This window comes from Mus caroli, chromosome X, assembly GCF_900094665.2.
Source record: "Mus caroli chromosome X, CAROLI_EIJ_v1.1, whole genome shotgun sequence".
Taxonomy (NCBI): Eukaryota; Metazoa; Chordata; class Mammalia; order Rodentia; family Muridae; genus Mus; species Mus caroli.
The window spans coordinates 96,319,248-96,339,115 of NC_034589.1; the positions used below are offsets into that span (position 1 = coordinate 96,319,248).

At 47.2% G+C, this 19,868-nt stretch overlaps 1 protein-coding gene across 4 annotated transcripts in view; it reads left to right on the forward strand.

Annotated features, from left to right (window-relative positions):
- Nhsl2 (NHS like 2) overlaps positions 1-19,088 on the forward strand; it is a 243,221-nt gene extending 224,133 nt beyond the window's left edge. For 2 of the 4 annotated variants that reach the window (XM_029473275.1, XM_029473276.1), the window contains 4 exons: positions 4,201-4,332; positions 5,524-7,839; positions 9,725-9,857; positions 10,645-19,088. In XM_029473275.1, coding sequence (XP_029329135.1) covers positions 4,201-4,332; positions 5,524-7,839; positions 9,725-9,857; positions 10,645-10,966 — 2,903 coding nt within the window. In that variant the 3' untranslated portion in view covers positions 10,967-19,088. Of the gene's footprint in view, positions 1-1,376; positions 1,505-1,810; positions 2,004-4,200; positions 4,333-5,523; positions 7,840-9,724; positions 9,858-10,644 lie in introns of all 4 variants that reach the window. The other 2 variants (XM_029473274.1, XM_029473277.1) reach the window with 2 other exon arrangements.
- The last annotated feature ends 780 nt before the right edge of the window (positions 19,089-19,868 follow it).

Below are 19,868 nucleotides of genomic sequence, written 5' to 3' on the forward strand. Positions count from 1 at the left end.
AGCCATCTCTTGTACCTTTGAGTTTCTCTTACTACTTGAGTTTTTCAGAGACACTGGACACAGGGCTGAATTCCCCCAGGAGGTGCCCAATGGATACGAAATGTACAAAATATCTTATCAGTTCTTATATCTCCGTGCCAGCATATATTAATCCCAGTGCAGAACAGAAAACATCTGATGGGCCTCCCAAGTGGGATACAGTGGAAACCCCCAACTCCCCGTAAAGGGCAGTAGTGACCTTAGAGAAGCAAGATGCTAAGAGATAATCATGAGCCCTGTGTCCAACAAGGAAGAGCTACCATGCAAGAGGTGGAGGGGAGTGAATGTGCTAGTTCAGCACAGGTAGAATTAGGACCAGGAAGCAGAAACTCAGAGAGAGGCACACCTCCACCTCCAGACAAAGAAAAACTTTTCCAACATGCCCAGGGGCCACAGTTCGAAGGGAAGAGTGCTCTTTGGGTGTCTGCCCTGAGACTTAAGAGCTTCTGAAGAGGGAATCGGAGCAGAGAGCACTGACATTGCTGCAGAGAATCAGCCCTGAGAGCAGCCTCAGCACCAGATTCAGAGCACACAGAGCCTGGAATGTCCATTCTGACCTCTTACTTTCTGCATGTCATCTAAGCCATGGCTTTAGTCAGGCCCGTTCACATCTTACACATACTTCCATCATCATGTGTCCGTGAACTTGGCTGTCTTCTATGCCACCTTCGGTTTCCCGTGAACTTGGCTGTCTTCTATGCCACCTTCGGTTTCCTGACTTTTAGCCTCCCTAGACCTGACCCCACCCACAGTGGAACCAGACCTAGAAAACATCAAGTATGAGTTCTTGCGGCCAGGTATGGTGGCACACGCCTGTATGTAACTCCAGCACTCAAGAGACTGAGGCAGGAGGATCTTGAGTTCTGAAGCCAGCCTGGGCTACATGTAAAACTTTGTCTCAAAGAAAAACAAAGCAAACATAAGTTCTTGCAATCTAAGGCAGGGTTCCAGACTGGACTTCTCAGTGTGGTTCTCTTCCGGCTTCATGCACATTGCTCCTGAGCAGTGCTGGAGAACAGCTGAAGAGCTGCAGAGCCTCAGAGAATGGAACTTTAGCAAAGGATGTCCTAGGTGTGGGCTCCCCGTTGACCACTAAGAGAAATCATGGTCCCCAAAGCAGCACAGCTTGGATTTACTGACTTTCTTTCTTCCTCTACCCTCATGGTCCTGGAAACCAAGCCCTTTTCCATTTCTGAATCCAATGGCCAGGAAATAGCTCAAAGAAGCAATCGAGTCAGCCTGGGCAGCTTGGTGTGGGAGACTGGCTCATGGTCCTTCCCTAGCCTGACACCTGGCTGAGACCCCCTAGAGTGTGTCTCCACTATGCTGTCTTTCAGAAGAATATGAGGAACAGTACTCGGAGGCCAGACTTCTGGGGCAGACCTTCCGCTCTTCTGATGGGGCCCCTGAGCCTACTCCCAGCCCAAGGCCCCAGTCTGCCAAGCGTCTGGAGTTTGTATTGATGGTGAGTTGCCTCTGCCCCAACCTGGGAGAGCCAGCGTGCACCCACCCACCGACAGGGGATCTTGAACTGTTTACGTGACACCCCCGCCCCTGGAAGCTGCTGTTCACCACTGCTCACTAGCAGGGCTGCCGTGAGGCCCCACTGGGAAGGGTCCTGCACAAGTGTGTGCCTAGCCAGGCAGCCTGCACATGCTTTCCTGCCTTCAAGAGGACGCCTCCAGTCATTCTGCCTAAGCAGCCAGCCTATGGGCGCCAGCTCCTCAACTGCTCAGAAGCACACCCTTTCCATCACCCTCTCTCCCAACAGCCTGCAAAACGGCAGCTGAGCGAGGATGAGACCACGACCCAGGGTGTGAGGGCCCCTGAGGCCTGCCTGAGCCTGTCTACTGCCAACAAGCAAAGTGCCTGGAATGACCCCTTCCCTCTACCCATCCTAAAGGAGAGGCTCTGGCTTCAGCCCTGCTCCACGCAGTCTGACCTTGTGCCAATCAACATCTCTGGTAGAGTTGCTGAACACCACCTGTTTGCTTCCCTTCATGCAAGCCGCCTATCCTCTCCAAATGCACTGGGTACTGGGGAGGGAGGGCCACTCTGTCTGCTACTGGCTCATCCTGCACTGTCCAGGTCATGACTCCCCAGGGAGCAGAGGCTTGCCGAAGAGGGGACTGTGGCTGCTCTTCCCTCACCGGCCCCTATCTGCACTGCCAATATAGCTGATAACCATGTAATAGCGAACAAAGGGTTCTTTACAGGATGTGCCGAACGAACGGGTTGCTGAATGTGGGTGTTCTTTTGAGTTTAAATGGAAACAAAGTTTGGAAATTTTGTTTGTTTCAGGTAAAGATGATGTTATAAACCCAAAGCTGGGTCTGGAACATACAAATAATAGACAGAAGGAGAGGGGAAGCAGCGTGCATGTGGTTTAATTGTGGCGTAACAAGGGAAGGGGACACAAAAGACGCAGGGCAAAGACAGAAAGACCAAAAACGGGGGCCCAGGATGACCCTGAGAATAGTGAGAACGCATTTGCATTTGTCTTAGTTTCTTTTCCCATTGCTATGGTAACAGATCCTGACAAAAGGCACTACAAGAAAAAAAAGTATATATTGGTTCACAGTTCAAGGGGTGGTTCATCAAAGGCAGCTGGAGCTTGACAGCAGCTGGTCACATTGAGTCCACAGACATGAAGCAAAGGACCATGAATGCTTGCTGCTGCTCAGTTCCCTTTTTCCAGGATCCCCTGCCCAAGGAATGGTCTCATCCACAGTTAGGCTGGCTTTGCTTGTATAAGTTAATCAGGTCCGTCCCCACAGGTGCACCCAGAGGCACAGCTCCCAGAGATTCTAGATCCGGCCAAGTTGACAGCACTAGCTCAGTCTCCAGCTTAGGGGCCCATGGAACTCCTGCTTCTCACTCCAGTGGCTGTAAGGCAAAGGGCCAGTTATATCAGGAAACAAGACTTGGGGCCTTATGAAAGCAAGACCTCAATAAGGGACGAGAGGAAGCCTGGAAGTTGGTATGGCCTCTACTGTGCTGGGGAAAGTTGAGGAAAGCAATGGCTCTGTGTGCTCCTTGGGTATGGGTTGATCCACTGCTCCCAAAGTCATCTTGAAAAGGAGGGGCAGGAAGTAGAACTTGTGGCCTAGGGAATTTTGCCAAGGGAAGTAAAAACATGATGTGAGACTCACAAAGCAACATTGATACGCTCTGTCTTAAATGACTCTCTCACTTGCAGGCTGTTCTTGAGTTTCTCCTGTGGAGCCATTTGCTGGGAAGGGGCTGCAGTGGTGTGGTGTGCCGGGGGGTTGAGGGGAAGGTCTGCTCAGCCAGCTGTCTAGTGAGAGACAGGGACGAGGAGTGCCTGTCTAGCCCCATGGACCATCACCTCACCCTGACTTTGCCCCAGCAAACTCCAGAACTAAACGTTAACCCAGCACTTTAAGAGAACTTGATAGGGCTCAGTGAACACAAACTGCCAGTTTGGGTAGTATGTGGCCAGGTGGCTGTAGAATAGACTACCAGGCTGCTTCTTAAATGTTGGAGTCAGTAGAAGATGCCATCTTCACCTGGACCCTGTGAAGACCTAGAGAAAGGATCATAGTCACTCTAGGCACGACAGAACATACTTGTCATCACATCGCTCTGGAGGCAGAGGCAGGGCGATGAGGTCAAGTCCAGACTGGACTCACAAAAGCAATGCCCAGGAGTCCAGACTGCATCCCAGTGGCAGAGTACTTGCCTGGAATATAGAAGGTTCTAGATGCTATCCACAGCGCCAGAGGAGAAACTTTAATGATCATAATCAAATGCCATGTAGCCTCAGGCCAGCACTCTCCTCTGTAAGCAGTGATGCTCACCCCTGTACCCAAGGACTCCTAGGCCCTTCTACCTAGGCCCTCCTCCCAGAATGTTGAATGTTCTCGAGTTAAGGTCATAGAATTTCAAAAGCTACCTAATTTATTTCAGTATGGAGCCAGAGTTGAAAAAGCACTGCCCCAGTAAACCTAAGAAGTACAGGTAAACCAAGTGTGTGTGCCCAGCACCAAATTGGGAGGGATGGGGAAGAAGTGTCACCTGCCTGGATGCTATTCATGTTCATTGCTACTGCCGTCATCCCTTCTCTCTACCGCAGTCCAGCTTCCACTGTACTGTAAACAGAAACCAGGATGCACCCAAGTGTCTTTATTTTGACTACAGGGCAGCAGTTTGATAGACATGCAAGTTTTCGACACTCGTTGTTTAACACAGAGACAGCCGTGAACCCCAAGTCCACCCTGAGGCGGAGGCGGACCATTATTGGATTCTCTAACTTTTCTCAGCGAGACCAAGGTGACCCCAATAAAGTTGATCCCCTCAAATCTTTTCCCCCAACCCTTCCCACTATTCCTGCCATGCAAGTGGCATTGTGTCAGTAGGGTACTGGAATAATTCTGGGGAGAGGGACTTTGAATATCCTGAGAAAGCCAATGTGGTAATTAAATGGTAACCAAGGGCTTTTAGCAAGACCAGCAATTGAGTTTGGAGAGCAGATATCTTGGGCTAATAAATCTTGAACAATAAATCTTGAACAAAAATGTCCATTATTGTTTGCCATTATAAATGGAATATAATTTAGGTATGAAGTACACACCTTTAGTCCCAGCACTCAGTACCAGAGGTGTGAGGATTGTCTCCAGTTTAAGACCAGCTTGGTCTCCATGAGTTCTAGGTCAGCCAAGGAATAATAATGAGGTCTTGTCTCAGAAAAAAAAAATGTTAACATATATGCCAAATTAGGTAAATAGGTAAAAGTGGGGAACCATCCCCCAACTCGTCATCTTGTATTGACTACAATACAAGTCACTGTAGAAACGAAGTTATTTGTGTAGTCTGCCTATCACGTGCCTGGGATATAGTCAACATTCAACAAATGCTGGCTATTATGAATTATCATATAGGTAAAGTAGTAATAATAGTAATGTTATAACAGTCATAGTTGTGATTGTGAGAACACTTTTGGAGACTGGAACATCATGGTGTAGTCACATCTGTGAGTTATAGTAAGTCTTTTATGTTCAAAAGTTAAAAAGTGACAGATGCCAGAAATACAGCATTCTGGCAAACTCCAGATTCACTGCTGTGGCTGTGAGCCACATGGTGCTGTGATCTTTAGTCAGTTTAGAAACTTTTTTTCTCACCTCAGGACTGATAAACCCTGAGGTCAGCTTGTTTCATGAATCCAGTGAGAAAGTATGGGGGAAACCCAAGGTAGCCCTATGTGACACTTCTACTCTGAAAAGAGTCATCAAAGCTGGAAAGCCTTTGGCAGCCATCTGGCCAATTCAAGGGTACCCCATGACTCACTGTGTGGTGATGGGCAAGAACCCAACTTCCCCCAGCATCCTCATCTGTGAAAAGAACCAAGGAATTCTGACAAAGCTGTTGGCAAGTGGTGCTTGGCACAAAGTTGATGTTCTTGTCACAAAGCAGCTGATGGGGGAATCCCTTGCTGTACCACTAACATGTATTTTCCATCCCCAGGTCACAGCAGCAGTCCTGCAGGCAGCCTGGCCCGCTCTGCCACCTCAGACATCAGGCCTGGCCACTCAGCTCCACAAGTTGTTCAGGGAAGAGTTGCTGTTGGGCAGGAAGCTCGGTTCCCAAGTCTCACCTCACCAGGACTGAGACACTCTTCTAGTGAGCCCGGAGACGCTCACCAGGCTCGCAGTGCCTCAGACCATCCCGGCATGGAGAGCATGGCAGTGGTGTACAGTGTCCCCAGTTCTTGCAATGGACCAACAGAGTCAACATTCTCCACTTCCTGGAAGGGAGATGCTTTCACATACATGACCCCAAGTGCCAGCAGCCAGGGCAATCAAGTCAGTGAAAATGGAAAAAACCCTTCCTCGGGGAATTCTTGGGTCCCTCTGAACACACTCCCACCTCTGGTTCCTAAGGAGGCGGCCACGCTCTTTGTCACCCGTGATAACCCAGCAGGATGCACTGGGCTACCCAGCTACTCTGAGCACCCCACTCTACGAAGACAGATACCAGAAAGACCTCCCAAGATTGGCCTTCTTGCCCGTGGTACCTCAAGGCTGGAAACAGGCCCAGGTGGGACCAACAGGTTCCGGGAGCGGTCACTGTCTGTACCCACAGATTCGGGTGTTACCTCAGTGGACTATGATGAAGAACAGAAGACCAGTGAGGCCCGCATCCTGCCTTATGCCAGTACAAGCTCTGAGGGCAGTAACAGTACTGACAACATTGCAGCCCTCAGCACTGAGCAGGAGGCACGGCACAGAAGGCAAAGATCCAAAAGTATTTCACTCAAGAAGGCCAAAAAGAAGCCCTCTCCACCCATGCGAAGTGTCTCACTCGTCAAAGATGAGCCAGCCCTCCCACCAGAAGGCGAATTGGTACTGCCCAAGGACCAGAGGCCCAGGAGCCTTTGCCTCTCCTTGGAACACCAAGGGCACCACCCACCTCACCCAGATGCTCAAGGTCACCCAGCTGTGCCAATGCTCAAAGATCCAGGAGGTACACAGTTCTCTCACCACTGGTATCTTACTGACTGGAAGTCTGGTGACACCTACCAGTCCTTGTCCAGCTCCAGCACTGCCACCGGCACCACAGTCATTGAGTGCACTCAAGTTCAGGGAAGCTCAGAGTCTCTGGCCTCCCCTTCCACCTCCAGAGCGACAACACCCTCCCAGCTCTCCATTGAGGTGGAAGCCAGGGAAGTAGCCTCTCCTGGGAGGCCCACTGGACTGATGTCCCCTTCCAGTGGTTACTCCAGCCAGTCAGAGACACCCACACCCACTGTCTCCATGTCCTTGACCCTGGGCCACTTACCTCCTCCAAGTGCTAGTGTCAGAGTACGTCCAGTGGTACCAGAAAGGAAGTCATCGCTGCCCCCAACATCACCAATGGAGAAAATCTGCAAGTCACGGTTATCATTTGACCTACCACTGACCTCTTCAACCACCCTGGATCTGTCGGGGATGAGTATCTCCATCCGCAGCAAAACCAAGGTGAGCCGCCATCACTCTGATACCAATTTTGGGGCCAAACTGGCACAGAAAACTAGTCCAAACCAACCGATCATGCCCATGGTTACTCAGTCTGACCTCCGTTCTGTTCGCCTGAGGTCAGTCAGCAAGTCTGAGCCGGAAGACGACATTGAGAGCCCAGATTACACAGAGGAACCTGGAGCAGAGGAAGTCTTCACCATGCCAGAGAGAAAAGTGAAACCTCCCATTGCCGAGAAACCTCCATTGGCCCGAAGGCCTCCAAGTTTGGTCCACAGGCCGCCCTCTCTCCCTGGGGAGTATCCACTAACTTCTCCTACTATGGCTATGACATCCAGGAGCTCCATTCCACACATGAAGCAGCTTCCCCAAGACAGCTACACAGTGTTGCGGAAACCAAAGTCACCCAGCTTCCCCGGGGAGTCAACAGCATCCTCCAGCCTTGTCTTCTCACCTCTTGCCAGTTCCTCTGGTGCTTTCTTCTCAGGAACACAGCAACCTCCCCAGGCCAGTGTAGAAGACGGGGGCCCCAAGGTGAGAGCCCTGCCTGAAAGAATCGGCCTCCAGAGCCAGGAAGAAGCTGAGAAAAAGATGACCAAGATTCCACCCCCGGTACCAAAAAAGCCCAGTGTGCTCTACCTGCCTCTCACCTCCCCTGTAGCTCAAATGGATGCCTGCATGGCAGAACCAAGGCTGCCTTTCAGCCCCATCATCACCCTGGAGGAAGATGCCAAGTGTCCCTCCACTGGTGATGACCAGAAGTCACCTGGTAAAGGGGTGACTTCGCCTCTTCACATTGACAGAGAAAAAGAGGTCATCTCTCCAGGTGAGTAAGCTGACTGTTGGCTTTTTCTTCAGTTGCAAGGAGGGATAAGGGTGACCAAATCAGTAGGGGGCACATCTAGAGGGTTTGGATTAACTCTGAAAAGGAACTGCTGCTCGGCCTTACGGCCTTACGGTTCTAGGGATCAGGACTGACCCAGGACTGATCTCCAAGGCAAAGTCTGGAAATCTACCCTTGAGTTGGGCATTACATTAGCACACTGGAATTTCCAGACTACATCTGCCAAGCCAGGTATGCAGTCCCCGTCCTAGGAGTCCAGCTCACCAGACAGTAGTTTTCTTTAGCCACACTACATTTAGATTAATGCACAGGACTCAGTACTCTGTAAGACCAAGTTCAAGTGTCCTGGGAGGCTTGCAGGATTCTAAAATGATGTGCTGTGTTATCACCTGCATCCTTTTTCAGAAGAAAGGGCACAGTCTTCCTTAAATGATTTGAGTCTTCCTCTACCCATAAGACTAGGCTATTTAATGATTCTCCATTTTGGTTGATGTTGTTTCTGTAGGCTTTTGTTTTAATTGTAAGATACACACAACACTTAACATTTTAACTATTTGGGGGAGGGAGAGCACAGGTTGTGTTACGTGTCTTCGCTATCACTCTTTACCTTATTTTGGAGACAGAGTCTCTTACAGAACCCAGAGCTTATTTATTGGCCAGACTGGCTGGCCAGCAAGTTCGGAGCATCCAGCTGTTTCCGCAGAACCAGATCTGGATCACTAGGATCTCAGACATGCGCAATGGTGTCTGGCTTTGACATGAGTGTCAGGGATCTGAACCCAGGTCTTCATGCTTGCATAGAAGATGCTTTACCAACTGTGCCACCTTCCTGGCTCCAACCCCTCCTTTTTTGAGACAGAGTTTTCACTGTGTTACATAGCTTGGCCTGGAAGTCACAATTCTACCTCAGCCTCTCAAGTGCTGGGGTTGGATGTGTGCCATCACCCCTGGCTTAATTTCAGCCATTTTTCCCTCTGCAGTTCATTAGCAGTTAAGAACATTCATGTTGAGTTACCCATCTCCAGAACATCTTTTATCTTAAAAAGTGAAGGTCTAGATCCTTGAAACAACTCTCCCTTTCCTCCCTCCTCCTCTGCTGCCCTGGTGACCACGGTTCTACTTTTCAGGCCTATAGATTTGACTGTTCTGGATGCTGAGTGGAATCACGGATTTGTCTTTCTTTGTGACTTGCTTATTTTTATTAATGCCCTCAAGGCTCAGTGGTGGGTTTCTCATCATTTCTAAACCCTTAATACTGAACATCAAAATCTCATGACCTTCTTTAAGCTGATTTAGGCTTCCAGTGTAAGTTAATCACTGCGCCGAAAGCAAGTGAGCATGTCAAAGCCACGGGTTATTTTCACATATGCTTCCTCCAACTCCACAGGCTCCATCCGACTCAAACAGGTCCCATCCCCCGCCCCCCACTGGGTGAGGATAATTGCTTTACCGTGCTCTCAGTATCTTGAGTTTTTTAATTATGTATTTATAACAAGGGGGGCTGGGGAATATAGCTCAGTGCCAGAGAGCTTACCTAGTGTCTGCAAGGTCCTGAGTTCCGTCCCCAGAGCTATTGTTTTAAATAAGTAAATAAACAAGAAAACACACTCAGATCACCTGTTGTAATGAAAAGCATACATGAGAACCGGGATCTGGACTGGTCTTCACCATGTGGGCATTGAATGGCCTGAGGGTAAATTATTAACCTTCAGATCTCCATGTTCCTCCTCGACAAATGGAGCCATCAAAAGCCTCTGTCCTGCTGTCCATCCAGAGTTGCTTTGAACATCAAGGGAAATAACGAAATTGTATGTGCTTTGTCCTAGCTATCATGGTCAAAGTCATTCCTTTTGGTTCTTATGCCTAGGGAGGTCAGTGGAACCGAGCGCTGAAGAGAAAAGTTTAATCAGTGATAAAACAGCCGAATGGATTGCAGAGGAGGAGGATGACGTGTTTGTGGCTTCCCGCACAACTGAAGATTTATTTACTGTGATACACAGGTCAGGATCATTTTCCTTCATTGTAATTGTAATTGCTTTCCCCTTCTCTACTTGAAGAAAAACTGCTGCCTCTGAGCAGCCATTAGAATTGCAAGTGAACATTAAGTCCAGGTACCTACATTTGTGAGCAGTCTGGGGCCTCACATCTCAAATTCACTGATGTCTTTGAGTGAAGGGGAGGAGGGGAGGACCAGGTGCTGAGAGAGGCCCCTCGTCTCCTAGCAACTGCTTGGCCTATTGTGTCTCCATCTGCTCCCTCACAGCTCTGTCTGCAGTCAGAGACATTTAACCCTTCACAGAATTTCTTGTACCACAGAATTCTATCTCAAGGTGACATGGAGCCCTGGGCTGAATATGAGAGCAGGGACGTAGGCAGAGGGGGATCAGGGGTGGGCACAGGGGCATGACACAGGGGTTCGTGAGCCCAGTTACTGGTGTGGAGCACCAGTTCAAACCAGTTCCCAAAGCCTCTGGCTGCCTTAATTCATTCACTGAGTGACTGGCCTTACCTCTTTGAAGTTTGTCCTTGATCTCAGAACTAATAAGGACTGAACCTGTAGCATAGGGCAAGATATTGCAGTTGTGAGCATTGAAAAGCATGTGGAGAACACAGGACCCTGAAAGGGACCTGGGAGCTAAGAGGTGAGGAATAGCCTATCAGCACAAGGCTGTCATGTGCATACTGTTTAGCACATCCCTCGCTGGCAATTTTTCAAAGCTTTGCTGGCTTTCTGCTCCCCACATTCTCTGAATTCGACTCCCTCAGACGAGTCTTTCTCTCCTTTAGGTCCAAAAGAAAGCTACTGGGCTGGAAAGAGACTGGGGAGGGCTTCACGGGAAGCAAACCCAGCTCCCATTCACCAGTGAAGAATACAGCTGAATCTCCCACCGGTGAGGCTGCTGCTGCCCCAGGGCCAAGTAGCAGTGCCTGCCTAGATGCTGGTAGAAATGATGATTTCAAGGCCTTGCTCCAGAAGAAGGGAAGTAAGGCAACTCCCAGGACCCGCCCCTCAGCGGCCGAGCTGCTGAAGACGACAAACCCTCTGGCTCGAAGGATTATTGCACAGTTCTCAAAAGACTACGAACCCACTGACAACCCCAGTACCTAAGCCTTGCTTCTAACTTCCTAGGCCTGAGTAGAGAAGGAGAAAGAGAGAGGGCTTTAGAAAGGAACCAACCACGGGAATGACAAAAGAATCGATGTCTTTGATGTTAACTCACACTCTGAACAGCAGAGAGGACAACACAACAATGGAGCTCACCTGGCACTCGGATAGGCTTCAGACCTTCCACATTTCCATTCTTCCATCCTTGCCATGACTAAACATCGGAGTCCTACTTCTCGTCTCTAGCCCTGTGCACTAAGAGAGCCTCAGATTGGAGAGCCACCTTTTTAATGTCCTATCGTCTTTGTCCATTGGCTCCTGTCACTGAGGGACACAGTATGGAGAACAGATTGGGACCTTCTAAATCAGGCCTGGGGACAGAGGGTACCAGTTCCCACTGTTGATTATCTACTTTCTTGAAGAGGCCTTGATGGCCCTTTGTGAAGACACAGAGAGACACCAAGGCCTCCTCAACCACAGTGTGACTTTCCTCCAGAGAGAGTTCTGTAGGCGTGCACTAATTACGGCATGGAGTTGATTGGATGGCTTTTGTGGTGCAAAATATGAATGTGACTCTTCCAAAACTTCATGCCTTTTTCAGTTTGATTGTCTATGCGGAGATCAGGGTGATGAGTTTTAATAAACTTCTAGGATCCCCCCTCCCCCATTAGCTAATGAACCAAGCTCAGCCAAGGCAACTCGCATGCACGCCTTGAGGTCTCTCGAGTGTCTGTCAACATGGGTAGCCAGGATCTGTGCCCAGCTCATGCTGTATACTCCAAGAACGCTCATTTCACTTGCATGTAACATTCATTTTACAGGAAGTACATAGGTAAAGGACCGGCATCATGGAAGGCTCCAGGAGTGGAAAGTAAGTGTATCTTGTCCCTATACCATTCGATTCAGATTGTGCTATTTTGTGGTTGCTTGGATTTTGTTTAAAGGAAGTCTGACTCTTTCGAAAGTCCAGAACCTGTATACTGAAAAAAAGATCCACTCAAAATCAAAAAGGCAGCCATGCAATGGCCCAGGATACAAGGGCTACTTTTTGCCATCTAGGTACTGCTATTTGGCCAACTTTCAGTTAGCTGTGGTGGAAGACAGCAGATGTGGAAAGACTTCCAGAACAACCACAATGACCCCTTCTTTTCCAAAGTCATCAGGCAATGGCCATTCTTGTCAACTCAATTTTGTAAGCAAAGCAAGAGCTCCTGATTTCCATATACCTGCTTTCTGGGGGGCTAGGGATAAGATGGGAAAACACTGAGCAGAGAAACCGTGCTTGCCTGTGTTGGAAAGCTCACAGTCTTCTGGTCCCAAGGGGGCCAAAAGGAAATGAACTTCTAGCGTGCTTTGCAAAAACAAACAACAAAAAACGGTTCCCTGCACCCTTCCTCCTATGCCCCTGCCCACTGTGCTTCTGCCCTTCCAGATTCCTTGCTCACTCTCCTGGAGGATGCAGCAAGAGGCCAGATACAAACAGATCTCCATTTTGACAATCCTTATCAATGAGAAGCAAGCTCTTAGCTCAACTGTCCACACTCCAGCAAGGCAACGTGGCTGGAACTGAAATAAAACTCCACTGAGTGCTAAGAAGACTCGGGCCCCTGGCATGGAAGCCTTAGGCTGAAATCCTTGGTTGGGTTGGTCTAATTCTGAATTCTAGACAAATGAAAATAGGTCAAGCTCACCAACTGTCTTCTAGCACTTCTCTCAGACTTAAGGGGAAAATGGTCTCTTAAATAATAAGACAGTTCTGAGAAACTATAGTTGTTTTGGAAGTGTTTAAAACATTTGACATGAAGATCTTAACCAAGTTTCCTAAGTTTTGACTGAATTGAAACAAGAGTCAGGCAGGAATGTGCGATGCAGTTTTGATCCCAGCACCTGGAAGATGGAGCCAGGCAGATCTCTGTGAGGTTGAGGCCAGCCTGATCTACATAGCTAGCTCCAGGCTGCCGAGGCTACATAGTGAGATCTGGACTTCAGTCTTGGCCTTAGTTTATATAGAAGTATCCCAGCTGACCTGAACTCAGAACTCCAAAAGACAGAGGCATTTGCCTCTGTAGGTAAATGAAGGAGCGGATGCCCATGCTTGTGTCTAAGAGAAGCAAAAGGCTCCCTGGCTCTGCCCTTCAGAAGCATCATGAGTGGTTGAACGTGTGAGCATATGGGACTCTGTATAGGGCTTGCTACTTTTGCTGATTTTTTTTTCTTTGCAAGTGTCTTGTTTGTTCCTTCTCATGGGTTTTGCCTCTCCCCTCACCTTGCTACCTCTGGAGGTGTGTCCCCCCCCCAAAAGATTGTAAAACTGAACGCTTAGACCGCTTGAGGTGGTCTCAGTTGCCTGAACCCTTGTTTCCCTCTGCAAAACTCTGTGGGCCCGGGATGTTTAGAACATTTCTGCATCACTATGACCCTCAGAAACCCATTAGCACAAAAAGATTTGGGGCAGAGACTTCACAGTCAGAGAAAAGACTTAGGCCTGGGAATGTCCATTCAGTGTTTGCAGGAGTGGACCTAGTCCTAAAGAAAGCAGACTATTGGAGAAAAGATCTACCACTCATTGATCAGCTCACCACCAAGCATCTTTCTAATACTTAACCTTCTCTTATCCAACTCTCTTCCCTGGGTACAATGTATGCTGCCTGTGAGGCTGGGGGAGAGTTGTGGAGAAACTCCTTTCAGGGAGGTTCTCTGGGAAGTTGCTTCCAGAGTGACCTCTATAGGTAGCATAGTCAGTAAGTTGGAGGGAACTCAAATTGGCCCCACATAGTCAGCCTCTGCTTCAAGCTATTTGTATCCCCCTGTTTCCCTCCAGCTCCAATCTTTAGTGGTAGGTGGCTCTGTTAGAGTGAATATAGACAAGGGTTGGCAAGACGACCCCCCCACCCCCACCCCAAGATGCAATTAATGCTTTGTACTTGGTGGGTATTGATTTGTGGTTCAAATGTGAGTGGTGGAGAGCAGGCTAGTCTTAGTACAAAGGCTGACTTTCCTTGTGGCTCCTCCCCTTTGCCTGTACTCCTGGCCTGCATGGGCCTCCAACTTGTCCTCCAGTCCTAACACCCGTGAACTGCACTGGTAGCAACAGCTCAGCCACAAAGGAGTCAAGGCCATGGGCAGCCAATCCATTCCTGTTAGCTTCATGACCCCAAGGTTAAGGTTCTGCCAACAAGCATTCTGCCTGACATCTACTTTATCTAGACAACCCAGATCCAGTTGTCTCCGTAACTTGTCACTCTGAGCAGATCTACCCATGCACCTGTCCACCCCTCCTCCTCACCTTTGAACCAGTCAGGAAAAAAAAAAAAAAAAAAAGACTAGTTATCTATCAATCACTCAGTGCTCTGTTGCTCACTGCTCCGCCCTCTATGTTAGCCAAGTCTGTGGCACAATGGTGAGCTTTTCCTTTGCTATGATTTGCCAGGGCCAGGACTAGGGTGAGGCGATTGGGGAGACGCCCACTCTCAAGGCCCCCGCCAGTGCCTTACCCTTGCCTTGGCCCTGCGATTTGCACTCTGTAAAGTTGTATCGGTTACTCTTCCTGAGTGTAGTTGTGATTTTGGGGGCAGGTTCTGCACCAAATGTTTCTTTGCTGTCTCTCCATTTGTTGCCAGAAGCCTTTGTATGCCTAAGCATTAGAGAATCTTAAGTATTATCACAAGCATGTCTAAATGGCCTGCTCCAGCTGGCAAATGAGCACCCCGGTCAGGAGGAACACTGTGGCCAGAGCCCTTCAACAGTCAGTTGGGGGTCTGCCCCTGTGACCTTCTGTCTGTTCTTTCTGCTTCATTCTCCCTTGTAGTCCTTGCGGCCCAGCACCGATTCTCCTCAGTGCCTCCTACTTTGTTCTCCTCCTAAGAAGAAAACATGCTCTCAGGAAAGGGATGAATTCATTTGCTTTGAGACCGGGAGGCTTAATGCTACCTTTTCTGAGGGCTGCTTGCATTTGAACAGGGGAACAGCCTTAAGCCAAAGGAATGAAGTTCTTGCAGAATGTTAGGCATCAACTACTTGTACAAGTTCTTTTTCACCATGGAAAGACCACACTCCCTGATGGCTGATTCCAGAGCAGAGAAAACACTGTTTTCTCCTGGAATCATTGTAGTTAGTAGCTGATGGTCAATTATCTAGCTAATAACCCTGTGCTGTTTTCCTACAAAGGACTCTGAGATAAAGCTACTTAAAAGCCTCTGAGAAGGCCTGTATCAATCATTCATATTGTACATTAACATGTTTGTGGAAATGGGATTAATATTACTTGCCGTTTAGGTAAAAGACACAAAAGATTTAAGGAGTTTGTGAAGTGTGTCCTGTTTGTGCAAGGTGACTCTGTCGAGTCCGTTTCTTACTGATGTCAGTCGTCCAATATCAGTGGTGGTTATTGAATTGGTTGGAGGTACAGTTCCTAAGCACAGGCCTCCACTCCCCTCTTGCCATTTTGTCTCTGTTTTGTGCTTTGACTCCGCCTTGGTGTGAGAATGAGACCTTATCTAAACCAGAGCCCCCAGTCCCTTCAATGCCTTTGCATGTATTTCAGCTATAAGTGACGAAGATAGTAAGAATTTAAAAGGACAAGAGAGTAGGAAAGAGGTACAAAATAGTGCCTTTGTCAAAAGTCAGAAAAACAGTACGATGATTTTTAAATTACCCAAAAGAAGCCAAGTCAAATTATTTTAAACTACTTTGAGATCAACTTATGGAGGACTATGGTGGTGAGTGGTTTTTAGACACATGATGGAGGCACTTTAATAAGTTTAGCAAGAAGAAATTTGCCTAGTAAGGATTCTGTGAAAGAAGTATATACTTTTGTTCAGTAAAGGCCCAAATCTAGGCCACTGGTTCTCAAAGTGTGATCTTGGAACCATCAAGAGCAACATATGAGAGAGAAGAAGGGGGAGGAGAGGGAAAGAGGGAGGGGAGAGGGAGAGAGAGAGAGAGAGATTACTCCTTCAAGCCCCCCAAACTGCCAGCGCCACACCTCTCCAACAAGCTACCAGTCTTTCCTACTGTTACAGTTACCAGTCTCTGGCAAAGAGGCATGTGTACCATCTTGGTCAGCTACACGTTTGTTCAATGTTAAGAAATTGCCAGATTGAATCGGGCCCATCTGTCTTGGATTGGTTTTTAAAATAATAACAACAACAACAACAACAAAAGGGGACAGTGGTGGTTGCAGTGGTTCCAGCCCTTAAGTCAATGTCCTCACCTTGGTGACTGTTCTCCAGGAGGGCTCCAGCAGATTTGATTTTTATTGAGGTTCTGCTTAATGTAAAAAGTGTGGCATTTGATAGTATTGACCTTCCCCCTACAGGGAATCCAATGAACACCAGAACCAGGGCAGCCAGTTAACCCCCCCCCCTTCAGCCTCTTCGTACTGCTAAGCTTTATAGAATTATTCCGTATGTGGTCTTGAGATTTTCTATGTCCAATTTTATAAGATGTTCTGCATGCAAACACAACATTGTAGTCACCGTACCAGTCACCTCAAAGCCATTCCTCCTCCATATGTGTGCTGGTGAAGAAATACCAACATGTATGTTCTAATGTTTTCTGATCAGCTGTAAATTACATTTTCATTAATTTTTAAATGAGATATATTTACTCTGGCTAGCAGTTAAAATTTTATTCTTTTTATTATCTTTCATTGCTACTTTTTTCTACTGACTCCAAGGCTTACTTTGGGGGTGGGTGGGATTTCTTATTTCTAGATTGATATAATTCTCTTATTTCTATATTTATCTATAATCACAGAGTGTAAGAGGTGAAAGGGACCAACCTCCCTCTTTTCATAGAGGAAATTAAGGCCCAGAAGGGTCAAGTGGCTCACTGAAGGTCACACAATGAGTCTGAGGCAGGGCCCAGCATCAATTCTAGGTCCCTGGTCTCTGGGATGAATGTCTTGTCATTTAAAGCACTATATTTATGAAGGACCCATGACTGGCTTCTACTTGTCTGACTCATTAATTTCCCGGGTATTTCAGTGAAAAAAAATTCTATATGCTTTAAGGGAACACGCGCAAGCGTTCTTTAGTTTATGAATCCAAAGAAAATCTGGTTTTTAGTTTAGAAATGCATCTCCCTCCATGTTTGCTATCTGTGCCCTACTTCATACAGGGGATGTTTTTCCTAAGAGCTATGTAGAAAAATGGATTTATATAGAATAAATTTCATTTTTAGGAGGAAAGCTTCCCTATGTAAGGGAATCTTCTAGGGGATTCTTTTGGAAAAACAAAACAAAACTTTTCTTGTCATTTGTTCTTTAAGGTCTTTAAGTCCTTATTAGTGTGAGTTTTTGTACTTGCTGTTTAGTTAAAGTAGGGCAAAGCAGTGTTAGCTTTCCCAGAATTTACTAGAACCTTACCTTCCTCATCTTTTTGTGAAATCTTCAGACTGTGGCATGCTTATGAACTACTCAATTATGTTCTAGAAACTTCACCTCACTTGATATTTTACCAATCCCTGGGCTCAAAATTCCTCCTTGATCTGATCAGGTAATACCAGAGCTCCCGAATCAGTACTCATCTCTACATGTGGTCTCTTTTCCAGAACATTCTTTGCCAGTATTCCTTAGTGTGCTCTTCCTTTAGCCATCTCAGGCCTCCTTCCATAAATCACACATACCTCACTGTCCTATGGACCAACAGGCACTATACCTTGAGGGTTATGCTATGATGCTGAGGAATATTTCCTGTTACTTCCATGTTCTCATTCCCCTTGGATCTTCTCTGGCTTCCAGGCTCAATGAACTTCTCTCACCAGAGACTGATGGTTTGTTGGGGTTTTTATTTTGGTTTTTTGGGGGTTTTTTGTTGTTGTTGTTGTTTTTGCTGTTATTTGTTTTTTCCATTGTTTCAGGAAATCAATAAACTTTTTTTCTACAAAGGGCCTGGGAGTAACTATTTTAGGTTTTCGTGGGTCACATATGGTTTCTGGAACAGATTCTTTTTTTGTGTCTGTAGTTGTTTGTTCCTTCACTTGTTTTTACAACCTTAGGAACATAAGAAAACCATTCTCAACTCACAGACCATGAAAGGCTGACCCCCCCTGGCATGATGCCTCAGCATGAACAGGTACCTGCCACCAAGCCTGATGAACTGATCTAAGTTTGAGTAGAACCCACAGGTAGAAGAAGAGAGTCAACTACTGCAAACTATCCTCTGACCTCTGCACACGTGCAGACACACAGGCTCACACATACAAATAGATAAATGTAATAATTTACAAAGGTTTTCTTTAAGTGAGTCTTGTACTAAAGACTGTCACTAACTGCCATCCGACCATTCTGTCCACATCGGGGCAAGTACAGGTCTACACATGACAGTCTTTCTCTGTGTCCCCCTATCATTCATATATATATATATATATATAATCACCTTATTTCCTTAAATGGATCTGTTCCATTCATTGTGTCTCTGTTTGCCCAAGATTGGGGTAAACTGGCAGGAAAGTTTACTTAGAACTTTTGTCCTGTCCTTGCTCTTCCTGTCTTGGGCCACCTGTCATATCCCACACTACTATCGCCAGTTTAGGGTGCTGTTATTCAAAAGCACATGCTATAAGATTCCACTTCATTTTACAATTTCCTGGAAAAATCACCAACTTACTGGTTCCATAGGCTGATTTTCAAACCCAGAATACACACATATCTCTGTCCTAACGCAAATGATGCCTACCACTGGACAGCATGGAACCCCAGCAAAGAAAAAAAACAGGGTGCAGGAAATATTTGTGCCAATGTCCCCTGCCTCCTGAGTCCCCATGGCCTAGAGTGTGTCACTACACTCCTCCAACCAACCCAACACACCACTTCTTGTTTTCTTAACTCCTCCCTCTATCCTGCTCCCATCCTACCCCTCCCACTTTCAGGAACTGGAGTTCAGATTCACAGTTCTCACACTGTGTGCACCCGTGGCTGCAAACGTTGGAAAGCTGTGTGTGTTTTCTGCAGCTGGCTGTGAATTGGACCTGAGTGTGTGCATAACATACAATGCTCTCATTGGTCCTCTGCTTCAGGACTAGATCTCAGGAAAGTGGTTAAGGAAGGGAATGGCAGAGAGAAGGGTCCTAATGCATCACTTACTTTCTTTCTTTCTTTCTTTCTTCTTTCTTTCTTTCTTTCTTTCTTTCTTCTTTCTTTCTTTCTTTCTTTCTTTCTTCTTTCCTTCCTTCCTTTCTTCCTTTCTTCCTTCCTTTCTTTCTTTCTTTCCTTCCTTTCTTTCTTTCTTTCTTTCTTTCTTTCTTTCTTTCTTTCTTTCTTTCTTTGGAGAGCTTCTTTGCATTAGCTTGTGCTAGCTGACTCCTCTCCTATGGAGCCATTTAAAGGAACTCCTCTGTGTCATTCCTGGACAGGACAGCATCCCTGCCCAGTCAGGATTTGTATTGCATGTGGACTCAGTTACTGGGACATAGATGTGGCTTTTCAAACTCAACAAACTCACTCCTTAGGCCCTTTAGCTTAATTTCTGTCTTTTGAGCCCAGGGATCCATCTCTTTCCCGAAATCTAAATTTTCAAACATCAGAATCAAATAAGTTTCAAAGTAACTTTCAAGCACCCATGACATGATTCATTTCTGCCTTCTGTTTAGGATTTCCAGAAGTAGGAAGGGAAGGAAAAGTGGGTTGTGCCTTGGACCCAAGAGGAGCTCAAAAGCAGAGTGAGGACTAAGAACTGGTCAGTCCTGCTGTGCAGCCCTGGTACAGTTGTGTTGGGTCAGTGCTGCACTCGGTGCTCCTGGGCCCACTATGCCCTGAAGACAAATGCCAGATGGGAATGTACAGACTGATGACCTGCACTGAAAGGCAAGGGTAACGTCCACCCCAGGGGTGGGACTGTATCCTGGATTCCCGGTCCAGTAGCAGTAAGTAGGAGAGATCACAAACCCAGTCTTTGGAGGATTC